General features: G+C 42.8%; 1 protein-coding gene across 1 annotated transcript in view; it reads left to right on the top strand.

Moving 5' to 3' along the window:
• Positions 1 to 16947, top strand: part of TNFSF13B (TNF superfamily member 13b) — a 34578-nt gene extending 17631 nt beyond the window's left edge. Inside the window, 3 exon segments of the mRNA XM_059143710.1 lie at positions 9073 to 9185; positions 9269 to 9419; positions 13341 to 16947. Coding sequence (XP_058999693.1) covers positions 9073 to 9185; positions 9269 to 9419; positions 13341 to 13453 — 377 coding nt within the window. The 3' untranslated portion in view covers positions 13454 to 16947.
• Positions 16948 to 17331: the final 384 nt, after the last annotated feature.

Genomic DNA, 17331 nt, shown 5'->3' with positions numbered 1-17331 from the left:
TCCTTTATCTTTGTATTTTGGGTGTCTACTACAGGTTTTTAAATTTGTGTTTACCATATCACTTACATAAAGCCATTTAGTTATAGTAGTTTATTTTAAGCTGATAAGAATTTATCAGCTTTGTGTATTTGTTATGTCTTCATCCTTTATCTTTGTATTTTGGGTGTCTACTACAGGTTTTTAAATTTGTGTTTACCATATCACTTGCATAAAGCCATTTAGTTACAGTAGTTTATTTTAAGCTGATAAGAATTTAACTTTGATTTAGATCTTTTTATATTGTGTGTCTATTAACAAACTACTATAGTTATAATTCTTTTAGTACCTTGTCTTTTAATTTTTATACTAGAGTTCAGAGTGATCTATACTCATTATAGCCATTTCTGTCAGGCTTACTGGAGATTTGTTTTATCCCTTCGGTTGTGTTGGATTTTCCTTGTTCTTCACCTTCCTTGAAGAGTTGCTTTGTTGTCTATTCAGGTACCTCTCCTACTCCTCACTGACTGATTTTGACTGGGAGATACTTTTACTGGTTAGCAGTGCTTGATATTAGCCACTTTAAGGCTAGGAGCAAGGCCCACTTTGCCTCCTCCCTACCTTCCTGGAGGAAAAGAATCTGTTGTCTGTTTTTCCTCAGTCATACAAAACAAAACAAAGCAAAGCAAACTGCTGGGTATAAAAGAATGTCCTCCCCTTTTCTTTGTTTCTTGCTGTTGCAGGGACCAAGCTCTTTGAATCATTCAGCACAAAGTATGGGGTGAGATGGAAACCAGTTCCAGAGAAGGCACTCTGAGAGGCTATGTGGCTAGGCATACACTCAGATCTCCCCATCACAGATGGAGGCCGTCTTCTTGGTGCTGACAAAAGCCTGTCTGGCGGAGGGACTGATGTGAATAAATTGAAATTGTTCCTCTTACCTATATAAATGTTAACTGCTTCTCAGTTTGTGCTTTACTACATAACTCCTACTTCTTAGCTGGATTCTGAGTTTCTTTTCAGAAAGTTGGCATTTACAAGGTATTGGTACATCACTGTTTCTGTGAAGGGTTGATGTGTAAGGCTTACTGTGCTGCACCTTGCTGACATAACCATTCATCCCACTGCCTTTTGCCTACATGGTTTCAAGGGAGAAATCAACTGTTAATATTATTGAGCATCCCTTATACTGGAATGATTGCTTCTCTCCTGCTGCTTTCAAGATTTTCTCCTTGTCCTTTCTTTTAGCTACTTAATTACAATTCACCTTGGTATGGATCTCTTGGAGTTTATCCTTTTTATTTATTTATTTATTTATCTATTTATTTACTTAAGATTTCCTTTATTTGTTGGAGAGAGAATAAGCAGGGGGGAGCAGAGGTAGAAGGAGAAGCAGGCTCCCTGCTGAACAAGGAGCATGATGTGAGATTCAATCCCAGGACCCTATGATCATGACCTGAGCCAAAGGTAGATGCTTAACCAACTGAGCCACCCAGGCATCCCCATGTTAACCCTTTTTAGAATTCATTCTGCTTCTTGGATGTGTAATGCAATCTTTCTTCAAAGTTAAGAAGACCTCCTCTTATTTCTTCAAATACTCTTTCTGCTCCTTTCTGGGCTCCTTCTGGGATTCCCATAATGCAAATGTTAGTCTGATTGAGAGTCCCCTGCTCAGTTCACCACTTCCATTTCTTTTCTTTCTGCTCCTCAGACTGGATAAGTTTAATTGTTCTATTTTCAAATTTGTGGATTCTGCCTTCTTCCTGCTTAATTTGATCTGTAACCTCTCTACTGAATTCTTTATTTTAGCTATTTTACTTTTTAGCTCTCATGTTCTATTTGGTTCCTTTTTTAACAAAATATTTTTTATTTGTTTACTAAGAGTGTCCATTTGTTTATACATAATTCTCCTAGTCTTCTTAAGCTTTTTGTCTATGGTTTCCCTTCACTCTTTAAGCATATTAAAAGATGTAAATCTTTGTCCAGTAAGTTCAATATCTGGGTTTCCTCAAAATGGTTTTGCCAATTTCTTTTTTTTCCTTGGAATGGCCCATAATTTTCTGTTTGTTTTATTTGCTTTTGTCAGTCTGCTGTCCCTTGTTCCAGAAGGCTATGTGTAGTAGACATCTTTAAAGTTTTTGATTGACACCAGGCTGGGGATTTGCTCCTATCAGAAAGAAATCTCTAAGCAGGGGCACCAGGGGTGGGAGAGAGCAGGCAGTAAGACATCTGACTCTTGGTTTCTGCTTGGGTTGTGATCTTGGGATCATGTAATCAAGTCACACATCAGGCTCTATGCCCAGCACGAAGTCTGCTTAAGACTCCCTCTCAGTCTCCCTCTCCCCTTCCCTGTTCTCTCTCTAAAATTAAATAAATCTTGAAAAAAAAATGAAAAGAAAAAAAAAAGAAAGAAAGGAAATCTCCAGACAGGTCAAAATGCATAGCCACAATGATTTGAGAACAAAGTAAGTATTATACTCAATAGTTCCAGCAAGGTGACCCCTAGAACTCAGGGCTTCATCTCCCTAGCTGCTGCTATGTTGGAGAATGGGAGATGGCAAGTGTGTAAGCAAAAATACAATACTTCCATAATGAAATTTAACAGCCTTTTTCTTTTTTCATTAATTACTGTCTTGGTTGCTGTAACTTTTTTTTTATTAGATTTCATGTATCCAAAGATGTTGATTCTGTAAGTTTTGCCAGCTTAATTGCTATTCTGGTGGAGGGACTGATTATTTGAGCTTTCTACGCTGCCATTTTATATGACATTACTCTGACATCTATAATTACATCTTTAGGGAATATCTATTGACCACTCTGGTTTAGAATAAAATTAATATGATTCCTCTTAATTCTACATATTCCTCCTCTCCCCTACCATACATTTTTGGGGTACCAATGTTATATTTCTATATGTTATGTATGTACTATTAAAATATCTATGTTTCTATCCATTGAGGTCAACTTTAATACACAGCCTTGGAGCCCCAGGTATTACAAATGAGGCAGTTGAATGAATTTACTACCAATATTTTTCCTCCTCTACTTCTCTGTATTTGTAAATTTTATAATTTCTACATTGTCATGACATAATACTGTTTCCTTCTTTTCTTTCAAGTCATTCTCTTTATGTACTTTTGTGTTCAAACCATTCTTTTTATGTGCTTTTTGCTTGGTTTTACAGATAAATGTAGTCAATACCTAACCCAAGTGCTTTTATTGTGCTTTCCTCATTCATGTCTTAGTTTCCTGAATTTCACTCTATTTTACTCAAAATGGGCTCAGGAGAAAAATGTTCACTAAGCTTCTGCACTGATAAAGCTCTATCTTTGTAGTTTCTATATGTTAAGGACAGATGGCTAGATACAAAATCCCCAGTTTCCCCTTTATTTATTTGAGTTGTAGGAATTTCTCCACTCTCTTTTGGCATTAAATGCACTTTGAAGAGAACAAAGGTAAGAGAAATATTTCTTCTTATAAGTGGCTTGACTTTTTTGCCTGATTTTACAAAGAATTATTTATTTACCTTTAAAAGTCAGTACTTGTTTTATTCTATATCTCAGGGTTGACTGCTGAGTAGGTAGCACAACAGCTCCCAAAGACATCTACAGTCTCATCCCTGAGACTTTCGAATATTGTAGGTCACACAGGAAAGGGCGCTTTGTAGGTGTGATGAAGATAAGAGATTTGGGGGAACTACCCTGGCCGATCTGGGTGAACCCAGGGTAATGACAAGTGTCCTCGCAGAGCAACTTGGTCTGGTCAGAGTCAGAGAGGTGATGTGAGGTTGAAATTCAAGATGGGAATGATGGGTTTGGTGCCTGGGAAGACAGAGGAGGCCAGGAACCAAGGAAAGCAGAAAGACTGTGGGAGCTGGAAAAGGCAAGGGTTGGGCTCTGCAGCTTCCAGAAAAAACATAGACTTGCCAACACCTTGATTTTTGCCCAGTGAGACTTCTGATGTTTTGAACTGTGAGATACTAAATGTCTGTTTTTTAAGCCACTGAATACTTGATGGTTTGTTATAGCAGCAACCCACAACTAATGAAGCTATCTTGAATCTACTTTCCTGGCCTGGGGGGCACCCCTTCATCTGTGGTGGCTCTGCTTGACTTTTGTTGTGGCTTGTTTTGTCTGTCAGGGTTCCAATTACTTGTATGTGCTTGTTCTTGACCTGTCTTATAGCTCCTATATACTTTATAGTTCTAGATGTATTTTTCAAATTCTAAACTCTTTATTTCTTTGTTTTTGCAATACCTGTTTCCCATTCTGAAACTTTTATTTTCATTTCAATGATTTATTTATTTATTTTTAAATTTTATTTATTTATTTTGCCTCCTCGCCTCCCACGTTCTTCTAGCCAACATGGAAATTTCCTGGACTGTGAGTTTGCAGAGATTTCTGTGTGCCTACGAGGGCTTCTTCATCATTAGAGAGTTGATTCTTGCTGGTTTTTTGTAAGTTGACCAATGCCAGGACCTTTCACTGTTTTCTGGCTGCACCCCTCCCCTTCCACACCCAGCCCCAGTGTGAGCCCCTGACTTCTGGCAGCCTGTACAGCTACTCTGGAGAACATCTGTCTGCTTCTTTCACATGACCCAATAGGAGGTAAAAAAGGACAGATGTTATTTCCACAATCGTGTTGATTGCAGAAGTCTCGTTTGTTTCTGCCTTGCCATCTAATTATTTCATATAGGCAATGATGAACTTTACTTTCAATATCCCAGTAGAATTTTAACACTTGATGACTCCCTTCTTGAAATACACGCTGCCCTTGGTTTATTTCTCTAATCATTTCCTTACCCTTTGGGCCATTCCTTTTTAAATTTCTTTGAAAACTACTACTACTACTACTACTACTACTACTACTACTACTACTACATTTAAATGTCTTTCCTCAATAGAGATGTCCTTCAGTCCTCCAGTACAATCATATTCTCTTTTCATTCTTCTTTTTCCTTTGGTGTTTTTCAGTGCTACTATGTCGTCACTTAGCAGGTATGTGCTGATGGTTTAAACATAGATCTTTAGCCCAAACCACTTAGCTCCAAGCCCATATACACTCTGTCTTTTTAACATATCTTCCTTCAACTTGGTGACATCTCAGCCTAGACCATAGGACTTGTCCCCACATTTCCTCCTCTAGCAATCCTATTCCAGTGAGTGTGACGACTGTGTCCTCGGTTGTTTCAGGCAGAATTTTAGGTGGCATTCTTATCTCTTCCCTCTGACTCAGTACATTAATCTCAAAACTCTGTCAGTTATTCCCCATGAACATAACCTGAATTAATCCATTTCCTTAAATTCCCATCTTCCCAGACCCCCATCATCTCTCCCCTTGGCTGGTTTCCTTGGCCCCCATTTTGTACCTTTTCTTGTCTGGTAACCACAGAGTGATTATAGCCCAACCGGGGCCTCCAATGGCCCTTCATATAACTCAGCCTCCATGGCCCTGCCTGGCTGCGCGTGCTCTCCTGACTCCCCTGCTCTGCCCCAGCTACAGAATCACACCTGTCATAACTGTGGGTTTCCATGCCAAAAAGCACTCTTTTTATATTAAAAAAATTACTACTTCTTGAATTGGTTGACATAATCTGCCTTCTAAGAAAGTATGATCATTATCTTATCCCCTAAAACTATTTTCAGCAGCTGTATGATACTAAGATTAAAAAATCAGAAAGGTAGCCAATTGACAGCTTCTCTCTGTAGCGTTTTTGCAGTTACTGTGGGAGGTAACACCAGAAGTATGGATATTTTCAAGGAAATCTGTTCATAAAGTAAAATTAAAAAAAAAAAACAAGTATTCATGAAATACATCTGATTTTTCTTTTTTTTGTTCAAGATTTAATTGGGCATTTTTAAATTTTTTAAAATTTATATTCAATTAGCCAACATATAGCCTCATTTGTTTTTGATGTAGTATTCAATGATTCAGTAGTTGCACATAACACCCAGTGCTCATCATATTTCTATAAAATGTTATCAACCTAAAATTTATGTTTTCATGTAAGTCAGATCACGAAAGACGTACTCTTCTTAAGAGCAGATGCTTTCAAATATAGTGTAAATGATTTTCACATGTTAATACTGGCATTCTGTTGATTTCATTTCATTATTATTGTACACATCCATTTTAAGTTTTCAGAGACATTTAAATACCCCAAGTATTTACAGCTCCATGGAGCTGGGAAGTTCAGGCTTTATACACCACATCACATCTGTGTTTAGCTGTGGATTAATGGAGATAAAGAGAAGCAGTAACTCTTGGAGTTTACTTACAAATTCTCAAATATTTATTGGTGGCGATGCATTCCAGTTTAGAAAAGCATCCTCTGGAATGGGTTCTTTATGCATATTTTCTTGTCAGCCTTTATCCATCGTCTAATTAGTGTGCTAAAAGTCTCAGTAAATTTTAAGATGTAGAAACGTTATAATATTTATGCTTAAGTTATAATCACTTTAGCTCTTAATGTATTCTTTCATCTGTTTTCTTAATGGATCTGAGATTCACTCCACATGTACCCCCTGAGTGCAGACCCCGGGCAGGGCTGTGTTCTTGGCGTTTGGCCTCACGCAGTGCGGTCCGTGGGTGTGCGTGCTGGTGTATGTGTGTGTGCACTGTGTGTGTGCAGGGAACAGGAATACAGACAGTACATACAAACCAGTAACCATGGACTGTCTCTAATAAGAATATTTCTAGCAAGGTAGGATGAAATGCCAAAAGAACATGTCAAGAGAACATAAGAATATACCTAATAACTTTTGCTTTCTGTTCTGACAATGCGGCAGTGAAAGTTGGTACAAGCTGGCTCACTAATTTTAAAGATGTAAAGAAAAGCCTTTCCTCAAGAAATAGGAAATCAACTTAAAGTATTGGAAAAAAAAAATGTGCAGCCAAGAAATACCTCCAGCCAGGATACGAGCAAGCAGGTTTGGAAATGAGCCTGTCCCTTCACCTCCTGAGTATGTCCTACGTCTGTGGTAGCTTCCATCTCGCACAGTTCCGGCAACCAGCTCATGAAACCCTTTCAGAAATAAATGAATAAATAATATGATGCTTTTAAAATGCAGCGGGATGCTTGTGGGCAACTGTATAGCACACCACCATTTTGAGTTAGTTTATGTCTAAAGTTGAGGTCATTAATTCAGTGATGCTTGGCTGCCTGTCCCCTAGGGGCATCATCTCAGGCCCCAGAAGGCAGCAGGGAGCTGACTTACAGGGTCCCGAAGTCAGAGAGGTCCCAGTCTCAGGCATGTGCTGTTTTGGAGGGAGAAAATGTGCTCGCTGGTCGGAGCATCCGACAGGTGTCCTCAGGACCACGGAGGCCCCTTTCGTCATCCGCTGCATTTCACAGCAGTCACAACACGAGAATTCATTCTTCCCATGTTTTGGGCAGTCTGCGTTTAAAAATGCCGTGAGCACAGATCTCACTTAAACCAACAGAAAACGATGGTATTGTCATCTTCCCACTGCCTTGCTGCTGTGTCAAAACGGGATGACAAGATTGCCTCTGCGACGTGTCCCTGAGGAGACCTTTCCTCCAGAGACTGTCCCCTTCCAGTGGGGCACCGGAGGGCTTCCATCCAAGTCCAGTTTCTTCACGGGCCTTCCTGGGAACAGCAGAGCTGGGTGACCAGGCCTGCTGAGCACTGGGGGGCCCTCCTCCCTCCCCATGGGAAACAGAGGCGCGTCCTGTGAGCACACAAGAGGATGGACAAGACCACCTGTGTCCACAGGCACCTGTGGCTCCTTCCGTGGTCTCCCTCACAGCCGCCTGTCTTCCACCTGTGGGCCATGCCAACGTGGAGGGCTGCGAGAGGCAACAGATCTCAGATTCACAGTGTCCTTCGCTTTGTGTGATCACCTCAGGCTCTTTACTTCTCTGAAGTGTTGAGAAAATATGGGGTTTTTGTTTTATTCTCTTCCCTCCTGAATCCTATTCGGAAAAAGCTCAGACAGGATGGGTTTGGGGGAGCTAGCTGAGGCAGGGACGCTCACTCAGCCGTTCCTACCGTGCCACCCCCTGACAAAACTCCACAGGAAAGTTGTTCTTGAAACTCAACCCAGGACAAGTTGTTCTTCCCAGAACTTCTGGCATATTGTCTTTATTATTTCCCTCTTTGCTGTGGCCGATGTGAAGCCTGGGGACATGCGTTGTCCAGCATTATCCATTATAAGGAACATTTTTAGATTATTTTAGACCACAGTTTCATTTCACTGTTTTCTCTCCTTATATTACCACTTCCCTAATCTTCTTTTCACTTGTTAGATGCCATTTTATTTATGCCCCTGCATTCTTGACCTAGCCTCAGTTTTACCCTTTACTCTGGTATTTTTACACGATGGTGAGAAATCCAGGGAATTTAATGCTGTGAATTCACAGGAGAGGGTGTTTGTCCCTGAGCATGGTGTTCCCACGCCAGAGGGAGGTCCCCCTCCTGTCTACCCGTTTCTGTAGCCGCTGGCGGCTCTGTGTCCCCTTCCTTGGGCTCTTGTCTTTGCGGACCCCCCCCCCCACGACTCCCCCATGAAATCTGAGGGCTCACAGAGGAGAATGTGTGTGCTGACCTGGAAGCACTTCAACTTGGATATCGCAGAGGACTATTGCCGAGTTCCTTGACCTTGTCCTCGTAGAGGCTGTGTCTTGGTCCCTTCCCTCGCTGCCCTGAAGCCCAGTTACGGTGCCTGGTGGGGAGGGGGCCTCCCCAGGCCCCTCGCTAAAGTCTCCCATCCTAACTCGGTCCTCTCCGGGAACCAAAGGAAAACCAGAAAACCTCTGTGAGTGTGTCATTCAGAGACATTTGGTCCGTTTGGCCCCATCCAGACCAGGCTTTCTGGCGAACGTCGCTGAAATACACAAGATTTGAAGAAAACACAGACTTTGCTTGAGATGTACTGGCCCTCGGGTCCCCAAATACAGGGGTGCGGGAGGTCGTGTGCCCAAAACCACTGCTGAAACACCAGGAGAATGTCCTGATGGTCTCCTTTGTCTCTTTTGTAAAAGATGAATTTCTCCTCTAAGTTTCAGACTCCGGTTTAGCGGCCGAGCAGATGTGGAAAACCACTCTTCTCACCAGTGCTCTGTCTTCATCACAGGGGCTTACACATTCGTTCCGTGGCTGCTGAGCTTTAAAAGAGGAAGAGCCCTGGAGGAGAAGGAAAACAAAATCCTGGTGAAGGAAACGGGTTATTTCTTTATATATGGGCAGGTAGGTTCCCTGCCCCCTGCTGCCTCTGCCTGTTTCTCTCTGCTGTGCTCACTTCTGACCCGCGTCTCTGGTTTGTTCCTCAGGTTTTATACACCGATAACACCTTTGCCATGGGACACCTAATACAGAGGAAGAAAGTCCATGTCTTTGGGGACGAATTGAGTCTGGTGACTTTGTTCCGATGTATTCAAAATATGCCTGAAACACTACCCAATAATTCCTGTTATTCGGCTGGTAAATAACAATTCTGTGTAAATAGAAGGACGGTTCTCGGTATGCTGTGCGGCGTTTGTTCTCTGGAAGGATAAGCTAGCTCTTTTGAGTCGAAACGGATACAATCATTAGTAATGGTTTTATCGTTCTTCTGTACATGGAGAAGGGGCCGTAACGCGCTGGCGATCAGCACGGAGAGCAGTTCCAAGCTGCATTTCCTTCCGTAGATAACGCTGCGTAAGAACCCAGGGAATGATTACCATGTGCCAGGCATCCTTGTCTTATCCTGACCTGGGCTCCTTCGTCCGACCACCGCCCCCCTTACCCCCTCCCCGCCCCGTTTAAGGGAGGCGGCATCTGAGACACAGAGAGGTAGCTCATGCTTCCCCAGAGGGCACAGCTTCCAAGTTCCAGAGCCTGGATGAAACCAACAGGTCTGACCCCAGAGTGGGAGCCCCCAAAGCTTTTCTTGTTTGTGTTTTTGTTTTACATGCTGCTGAAGACATGTCCTTAACCAAATCAAGGGTCTGGTCAGGTTGCCCGGCGGCTTTCTCTCCCTCTCCCTCTCCTTCAGGTGACATGTGCTGCACATAGGCCAGACAGGTGACTTTGGGAGGGGAGTTTGCAGGAGCGAGGCTCCCCTTCGGCTCGGGGCAGTGAGGATGAGGAGAGGAAGGAAAGGGAAAGGGAGGACTTTGTTCCCATCCGGTCTTCAGGCTGTTCTTGCAACAGAGTCTTCATTTTATTTTGGGGGTAAATTCATCAAAGCTGGTATGAGGGGAGAAAAAAAAACATATTAGCCTTGAACACATTTTTTCCTCTCTGGTGATTTGACACATCCACTGAGAACCCTGAGGCATGTCTTCAGTTCCGTATTCCCTGAAACACAGGCCCGAGGCCTGGCCACCTCCTCTGAAGCCCTAAGTTTCAAAGGCGTTTGCTACCGAGTGCACAATCACTCATCAGGAAGGAAGGGAAATTGGAGGGAGTGTCCTCGTGGACCCGCAGCCATGAACAGCTGTAAGGGGATGATGAGGAAGTGTGTTGAATTCAAACTCCCTAATTTTCATAAAGAGATGTTCCCCTGCGCTCAGCGATGACCAGTATCCTGGCATTGCAGAAAACCCACAGAAAGGCGTGGCCACCCCGTCTGGACTGACTCTAGGCACAGCAGTACTCAACACGGGCTGTGTCTGCTCATTGCCCTTCGGTGCTCCTGCCCTCCGCCACGCCTCCCCGGGGCCTCAACTTTGAAGACTAGTTTATTGGACCTTTGGGCTGTGCCCCGGTGCCAGAGCGTAGGTTAGGTAGGAGAACCGTTCTCCAGGACATTCCGGGTTGCAGTGCTCATCTGTTCTAGGGCCAGTCTGCTTCAAACCAGTTAGTATATAAGAGCCGGACATCAAGAGCTCCCATACATCATAACCTGGGAAAAAATGCAAACGGTCCCTTGGAAGAGCCCAGCTGGCACCAAACACTGGTCTTACGCACAGCTGGATCACACTGTTTCCCTCTCAAATCGAGTGTCTGTTGTAGAAGTGACAGCTCAGCTGCTGCGATCGGGAAGGACTGGAAGAGCCAATAACTCAGAGTTAGAGTTTCAGACAGAACCTTCTTGAAAACTGTCAGTTCACGCGGCCTTTATTTTGAGTTAGTATTACTTAATGCTCCGTGATCGATAGCTTTTGTTAAAATACTAGATTCTCTTCAGTCTCTATGATAACAACTGATCTATTCAACAAGTAAATTCCAGCTTTTTTTTTTTTTTTACTGTTTTATGTAGTCATCAAATGCTTTGCTAATCCTAAAAAGTGTGCATGTTACCCTTCGCAATACCTGAAACTATGTTCTTTTGTTTGTTGTCTGTCATAGTCCATGACAAAAAAACAAGATCCTTGGAGACAGAATCTTCTGTCATTCTGATCACAGCCCTGTGCGTGTCTAGAAAGGTGTCTGGTACATCGTAAGTTCCGATAAGTAAACACTGACTAGCTGTCACCTGAGGAGATCTGGGTGCTTTGGGCCTGATGGATGTTAACATACATAATGTCGTTCGTGTAAATACATTTTCAGGGCATCTTCGTGAAAATACAACTGCTTTTTTAAATTGTTGGTTGAAAATAGGAACAACATCGATAGTAATTTGTTTGTTACTTTCTTTGTTTCTTCTCCCCTAATCATCCTTTCTTCTCTGTCATCTTTGTCTTTTAAAACGGGTCCCCACGGATGTACCGAGGGTAGTTCCTGAATTGTATTCTGTGTTCCTGAATCACAGAACACATCCTTGTAAAATAGGCACATACAGATTTATTAATTAGTTTTGAGAAGCTAAGTATTTTACTGCTTTTGATTATGAGGACAAATATGGTCATTTAAGGGAACGTGGAAACATAGAAGACTGTCAAAAATAATTCAAATGTCTCCTAACCCCCATGGTCTGGACTCCAGAGAAACACTATGTTAATGGATGGGTTTTGCTGATAAGTGGTGTTTTGTTTTTGTCTTCCTAGTAATATACACATATTTATTTATTTATTTATTTTTATTTTTATTTTTTTTTTTTTTTTTGTACAGGAAAATTCTGGTTCCTTTTCTACTTCGTTTTTTTTTTTTTTTTTTTTTTTTTTTGTACAGGAAAATTCTACACATATTTATTTATTTATTTTTATTTCTTTTCAGCGTAACAGTATTCATTGTTTTTGCACCACACCCAGTGCTTCATGCAATCTATGCCCTCTCTAATACCCACCACCTGTTTCCCCCAACCTCCCACCCCCCCCCCCCGCCCCTTCAAAACCCTCAGATTGTTTTTCAGAGTCCATAGTCTCTCATGGTTCACCTCCCCTTCCAATTTCCCTCAACTCCCTTCTCCTCTCCATCTCCCCATGTCCTCCATGCTATTTGTTATGCTCCACAAATAAGCGAAACCATATGGTAATTAACTCTCTCTGCTTGACTGATTTCACTCAGCATAATGTCCTCCAGTCCCGTCCATGTTGCTACGAAAGTTGGGTATTCCTCCTTTCTGATGGAGGCATCATACTCCATAGTGTATATGGACCACATCTTCCTTATCCATTCATCCGTTGAAGGGCATCTTTGGAAGACCATTCCATGCTCTTGGATCGGAGGAATAAACATTGTTAAAATGTCTATACTGCCTAGAGCAGTCTTTACTTTTAATGCCATTCTGATCAAAATCCCACCACTATTTTTCAAGGAGCTGGAGCAAATAATCCAAAAATTTGTATGGAATCAGAAGAGACTCTGAATTGCTAAGGAGATGTTGAAAAACAAAATAAAACTGGGGGCATCATGTTACCTGATTTCAAGCTTTACTACAAAGCTGTGATCACCAAGACAGCATGCTACTGGCATAAAAAATATACACATTTTATATGCACATTCAGTGCATATTTATGTGATATCTATGCAGTTTATACATCTGCATAGTGTGTGTGTACTTTGTGTATTCTATTTTGTATTTTTATTTAACATCATTTTTTTGTATTTCTATTTTGTTTTTATGTAACATCATTATTTTTTTAACACTGTTATAAACATTTTTGTCAATAAAATGAAGCAAAACCACTTTTAACCACACAATATCCCAAGGAGGGATGTGCTATGATCTGACTTTTTTTCTTCTTCAAATAAAACATTGGTTTCTGTTCAGAGTCTCATCTTATAGACAGTAGGTGAGAAATACATTTATTTGTGTCTGCTGTCTTTCTGCTCATTTGCTTTAGCTTTTTGTTTGTTTTTTACTCTGGTCTTAGGCCGGTGGAATTGTAACTGGTTTGCAGTCCGCTGGTGTCCCTTGAAGTGTGAATGCGTAGGTTAACATTTCCCCCAAACAGCAGCGTTTTATCCAGTGCGCCCCCCACCCTGCGTCCCGCGCCGCACGACCGCTCAAAGTCCCTGTGCATCCTTGTTTTCCAGGCATCGCGAGGCTGGAGGAGGGCGACGAGCTGCAGCTCGCAATTCCGCGGGAGGACGCCAAGATATCGCGAGACGGCGACGGCACGTTTTTTGGGGCCTTGAAGCTCCTGTGACCCGCGGACACCTGCGCCGCGGCCGGGTCCTTCCTCGCTCCGCGCCTCTGAGGAGGAGACGCTTCCCGGGAAACACCCGAAGGAAGAAAAGCAGTGGTTGACTCGCCTTTTCTGGGAGCTGCTTATTTTGATTCCCTGACACTAGACCTAACAGGAAATTTCACGGACAACCGCAGCCCGGGGGTGACCTGGGGACGCCCGGAAGCGGCCGTTCCGGGGAGACCGAAGGGAGGCCGCCCGCTGCGAGCCGGCTGGGCGCGGTCGCGCTCTCGGCCTGGAGGGGCCGGTGGCCGGGGCCGTCGCCCTTTCCTGCGAACGACAGTCCGTCGTGTCCGCGGGGCGCTGGGCCGTTCCTGGGAAACCGCCGCGGCCCGCCCGAGTCTTCACGTGACATAGAAATATGCCGTGTCCTTCCGCCGTGAACGTCGGAGAAGTGTTTTATGAGAAAGAAAAGGGAAAAAAAAAAAGAAATCTTGCATTTGGCACATGAAAAAGTACCTAAAAGCTTACACGGAGATACATTAAGCCCTTGCACTTAAAACGCAGGCACTATTTGAATTCCTCCAGTTTACTTCAAGTCCGCCCTTTTTATCGGTAACATTGTATCACCGGCTGCCCTTTTTATCGGTAACATTGTATCACCGGCTGCAGCACCAGACATTTTTCGCAGGAGGGAAGTCATTCTCTCCGGCGTCTACACTTAATTTGTATATTTTTTCTAGCTAATGTCAGTCACTTCAGAAAATTTACTGTGGGGTAATTCCAGTTCTTACGTACGCGAGCATAGAGTGAAAAAATAGCCGTGATTGTTCTTCTGTAAAAATCAAATCTCCAATGGAAGCTACGTTTATAATAATGGGATCTATTTGCCTTTTATTTCTTGATCTTCTGTTTTAAACTGCTTCTATTATAAAGCACACCCATGTTATTAGGTTTATGGAAGTTGACCTGTCGTTAAAGTTCTTGGCGTCCGGAAAGGTGTTCGTGCCATGTGCTTGTTACCCGGCTCTCGATACACCAGAAACATCACCTTTTTTCCACCTAATAGAGAATCGTACTCACAAACGCTGTCACAACCGTCTTTATGACATCAATCTCCCTTGTTCTGCTTCTCTTTTTACAAAAAAGAATTTACTTCATTAAACAATTTCCGTCTCTCGTTTAAACAGTAGGTGGAAAAAATAGACCCCGATCTAGACTCATTTTCTCCAGTCCACATTGGAATGCTCTTCCAAACAAAACAAGACGATTTGTACTTTGTGTCTAAGATGTCTAAGATGAAACGTTTAAAACTCTGATTACCACAATTTTGGATTTTTTGTTAAAATCAAATGTATTTTCAAACTTACTGTGTTACAATATTATAGTTAAAAAGTACAGGGAGAGCAGAAGCCCTGATCTACGAGGTGAGTCATTGTCCTCATGTTGCTGCTAACTTGAATTGCAGAAGAGAAAATCTCAGTGCCGTCTGCCTGGCTTTTTGATGGAGTTTGCTTAACACCCTTCATCTTTCGGTTTCTCTCCATGTAACTAAATGACGTTTTAAAAATTCAGTGCTGAGGTGTCTGGGTAGCACAGCGGTTGAGCCTCCGATTCTTGGTTTCAACTCAGGTCACGATCTCAGGGTCATGGGATCGAGCCCCACAACAGGCTCCACGCTCAGCGGGGAGTGTGCTTAAGTTTCTCCCTCTGCCCCTGCCCTTCCCCTGCTGCGGGCACCTACGCACTCTCTCTCTCAAATAAACAAATAAATCTTTAAAAATAAATAAATAAATAAAACAGTGCATACCATAAAACATTATTAAGTAATATGCGTTAGGGTAGGAAACAAAGCATTTGAGGTCATGCATAGCTTATATATTTCAAAAAGGATTTGTTCACATCAGTACAATAGATAGATAGAAAAGAAGCAATTCTTGGAGTGTCTGGGTAAAGAAGGTAGTGCTCCGGCTCAGCAGGCTTTCCCGTCAAGCCGTTCATCTCCACCCGGCTCTCCCGTGTTCCTCTTCAATGACTGAGCGCAGTCTATGGGCAGATGCTGCCTTCTGCCACATAAAGCGTCCTTAACTTTTACTTTGCTTTGAGTTTAAACCAGCATTGAAATGTAAATCATGTCTTCCTCATGCGTGAAATTGTGAGGGAAGTCAGGGAGGTTCCCTAAGAGTTTATTTAACAGTGAGGAAACAGGACAAAGAGGAGGTAGTCCCATAGTGGGGAGAGTGGGAGGCGGGGTCTTCCCCGCAGCACTGGGTCCAGCGTCTCCCTTTCCCTAGCTTTCTCCCAATTTTCTTCAGGAAAAATGATGTCATAGTGAGATTTCCTATAACAGAACGTTTCTAAGGTTCACTGTATGGACCCAGACCCCAGATAGTTGTCTTATAAGCAAACTTAGAAAGGATGCTGGGAACTAAGCACTTGAGTGTTGACTTGCTCACCTGCGTGGGACAGAGGGACAAGCCAGCAAGCCCCCATGAAGTGACGGGCAGCCCCACCTGGGTCCTGGAGAGACCGACGCACCGTCTCAGCTGGGGTGCAGAGAAAGGATTGGTTTGGGGGATAGCAGTGGACTGTCAGAAGAACTTACGGGATCCTATTGTAACGTGAGCTATGAATCACACTTGCTGTCCTGGGACTGAGGTTGTAACCTGTGAACAACGCACCAACACAGGCAGCTGATGCGTTTGCTTTGGCTTCCGATTTGCTAATATAAAAATCTAGACTTGTTTCATGAAAACAGGACATTTAAACATTCTATGAATATTCTCCAAAAATATTTGGGGAAACCTATGTACACATTTCTGTTGGACTGACACCTAGAAATTGAATTGTTGTGACCGAGGATGCGCCTATGTTCAGCTTCAGTAAATACCGCCAGAGAGATCTCTGAATGATAAACAGTTAACAGAAAATCGCACCAAACCAGGCTGTTGGAGGCAACAACCCATTGGGCTAGTTTCCGGTGGCCCACTGCAGCTACGCAGGCGAGCACTGGGCTGCAGACCGCACGGGACTCTCTTTTTCCACCTGTCCTGTGCCTGGCCCCACACCAGGATGCTGGCGATTATCAAATACACTTTACTGCTGATTACCTTTGGGCATATTTGCTTTCACAAATCAGTTCTGTAACTTTGTATGCATTGGGCTAAATTTTACAAACTAATCATTGGTTAAAAGGAAGTGGCCCAAGGTCCCCAGTCTTGCTGATATCAGGGCAGCTGCTCCTTTGGGGTTCCTTGTCTTCCATGGATGAAGCATGGGAGTGAGGGGCCCCATAGGGGGGTCAGCGATGCCACACTTGGGCGCTGTCCCTGCTCAGCTATGGCCAGACCAACTTTTTAGGTTTGGTTTGAGGTCCTCACCATCACCACTGTCCTTATTCAAGTAAACTAAGTCTTTGGTTATTTTAAAATTAATGCAATGAAATTATGTTTTAGATCATTATTAAGATTATTAAAAATAAAGGCAATCAAATATAATCATATATGCATATTAATAATGTAGCATGAGTATGGATTTCTTGCTTATATAGACTTATTTTACAATAAGGGCTAGTTAACTTGTCATTTTAGAGGAATAAAGAAAGGAGAACTACAATGCAAAAATACTGATACACCTGGGATGCAAGAACAATTTTGGTGTCACCTTTTCCCTCTACATTAAACTAGCAATAATTTTTTTCACAAATGCACATACACGCACACACACCATCACACACACTGCAACACAGGCATGTGTAAATGCACACACACATGCACATGCACACACAGACACACTAGAAAGCAGCTCTTCTAGAGCACTCCGGAGGCTCCTAATCTTGGTTTAATCCTCTGCTGCTCCGTCTTGAGATTTGTAATAATTTTTGAGGAAGGGGTCTTGCA

The sequence above is a fragment of the Mustela lutreola genome, chromosome 13, assembly GCF_030435805.1.
Source record: "Mustela lutreola isolate mMusLut2 chromosome 13, mMusLut2.pri, whole genome shotgun sequence".
NCBI lineage: Eukaryota > Metazoa > Chordata > Mammalia > Carnivora > Mustelidae > Mustela > Mustela lutreola.
Note: the sequence above shows the minus strand (reverse complement) of the source record. Positions and strands in the feature narration are given on the sequence as shown.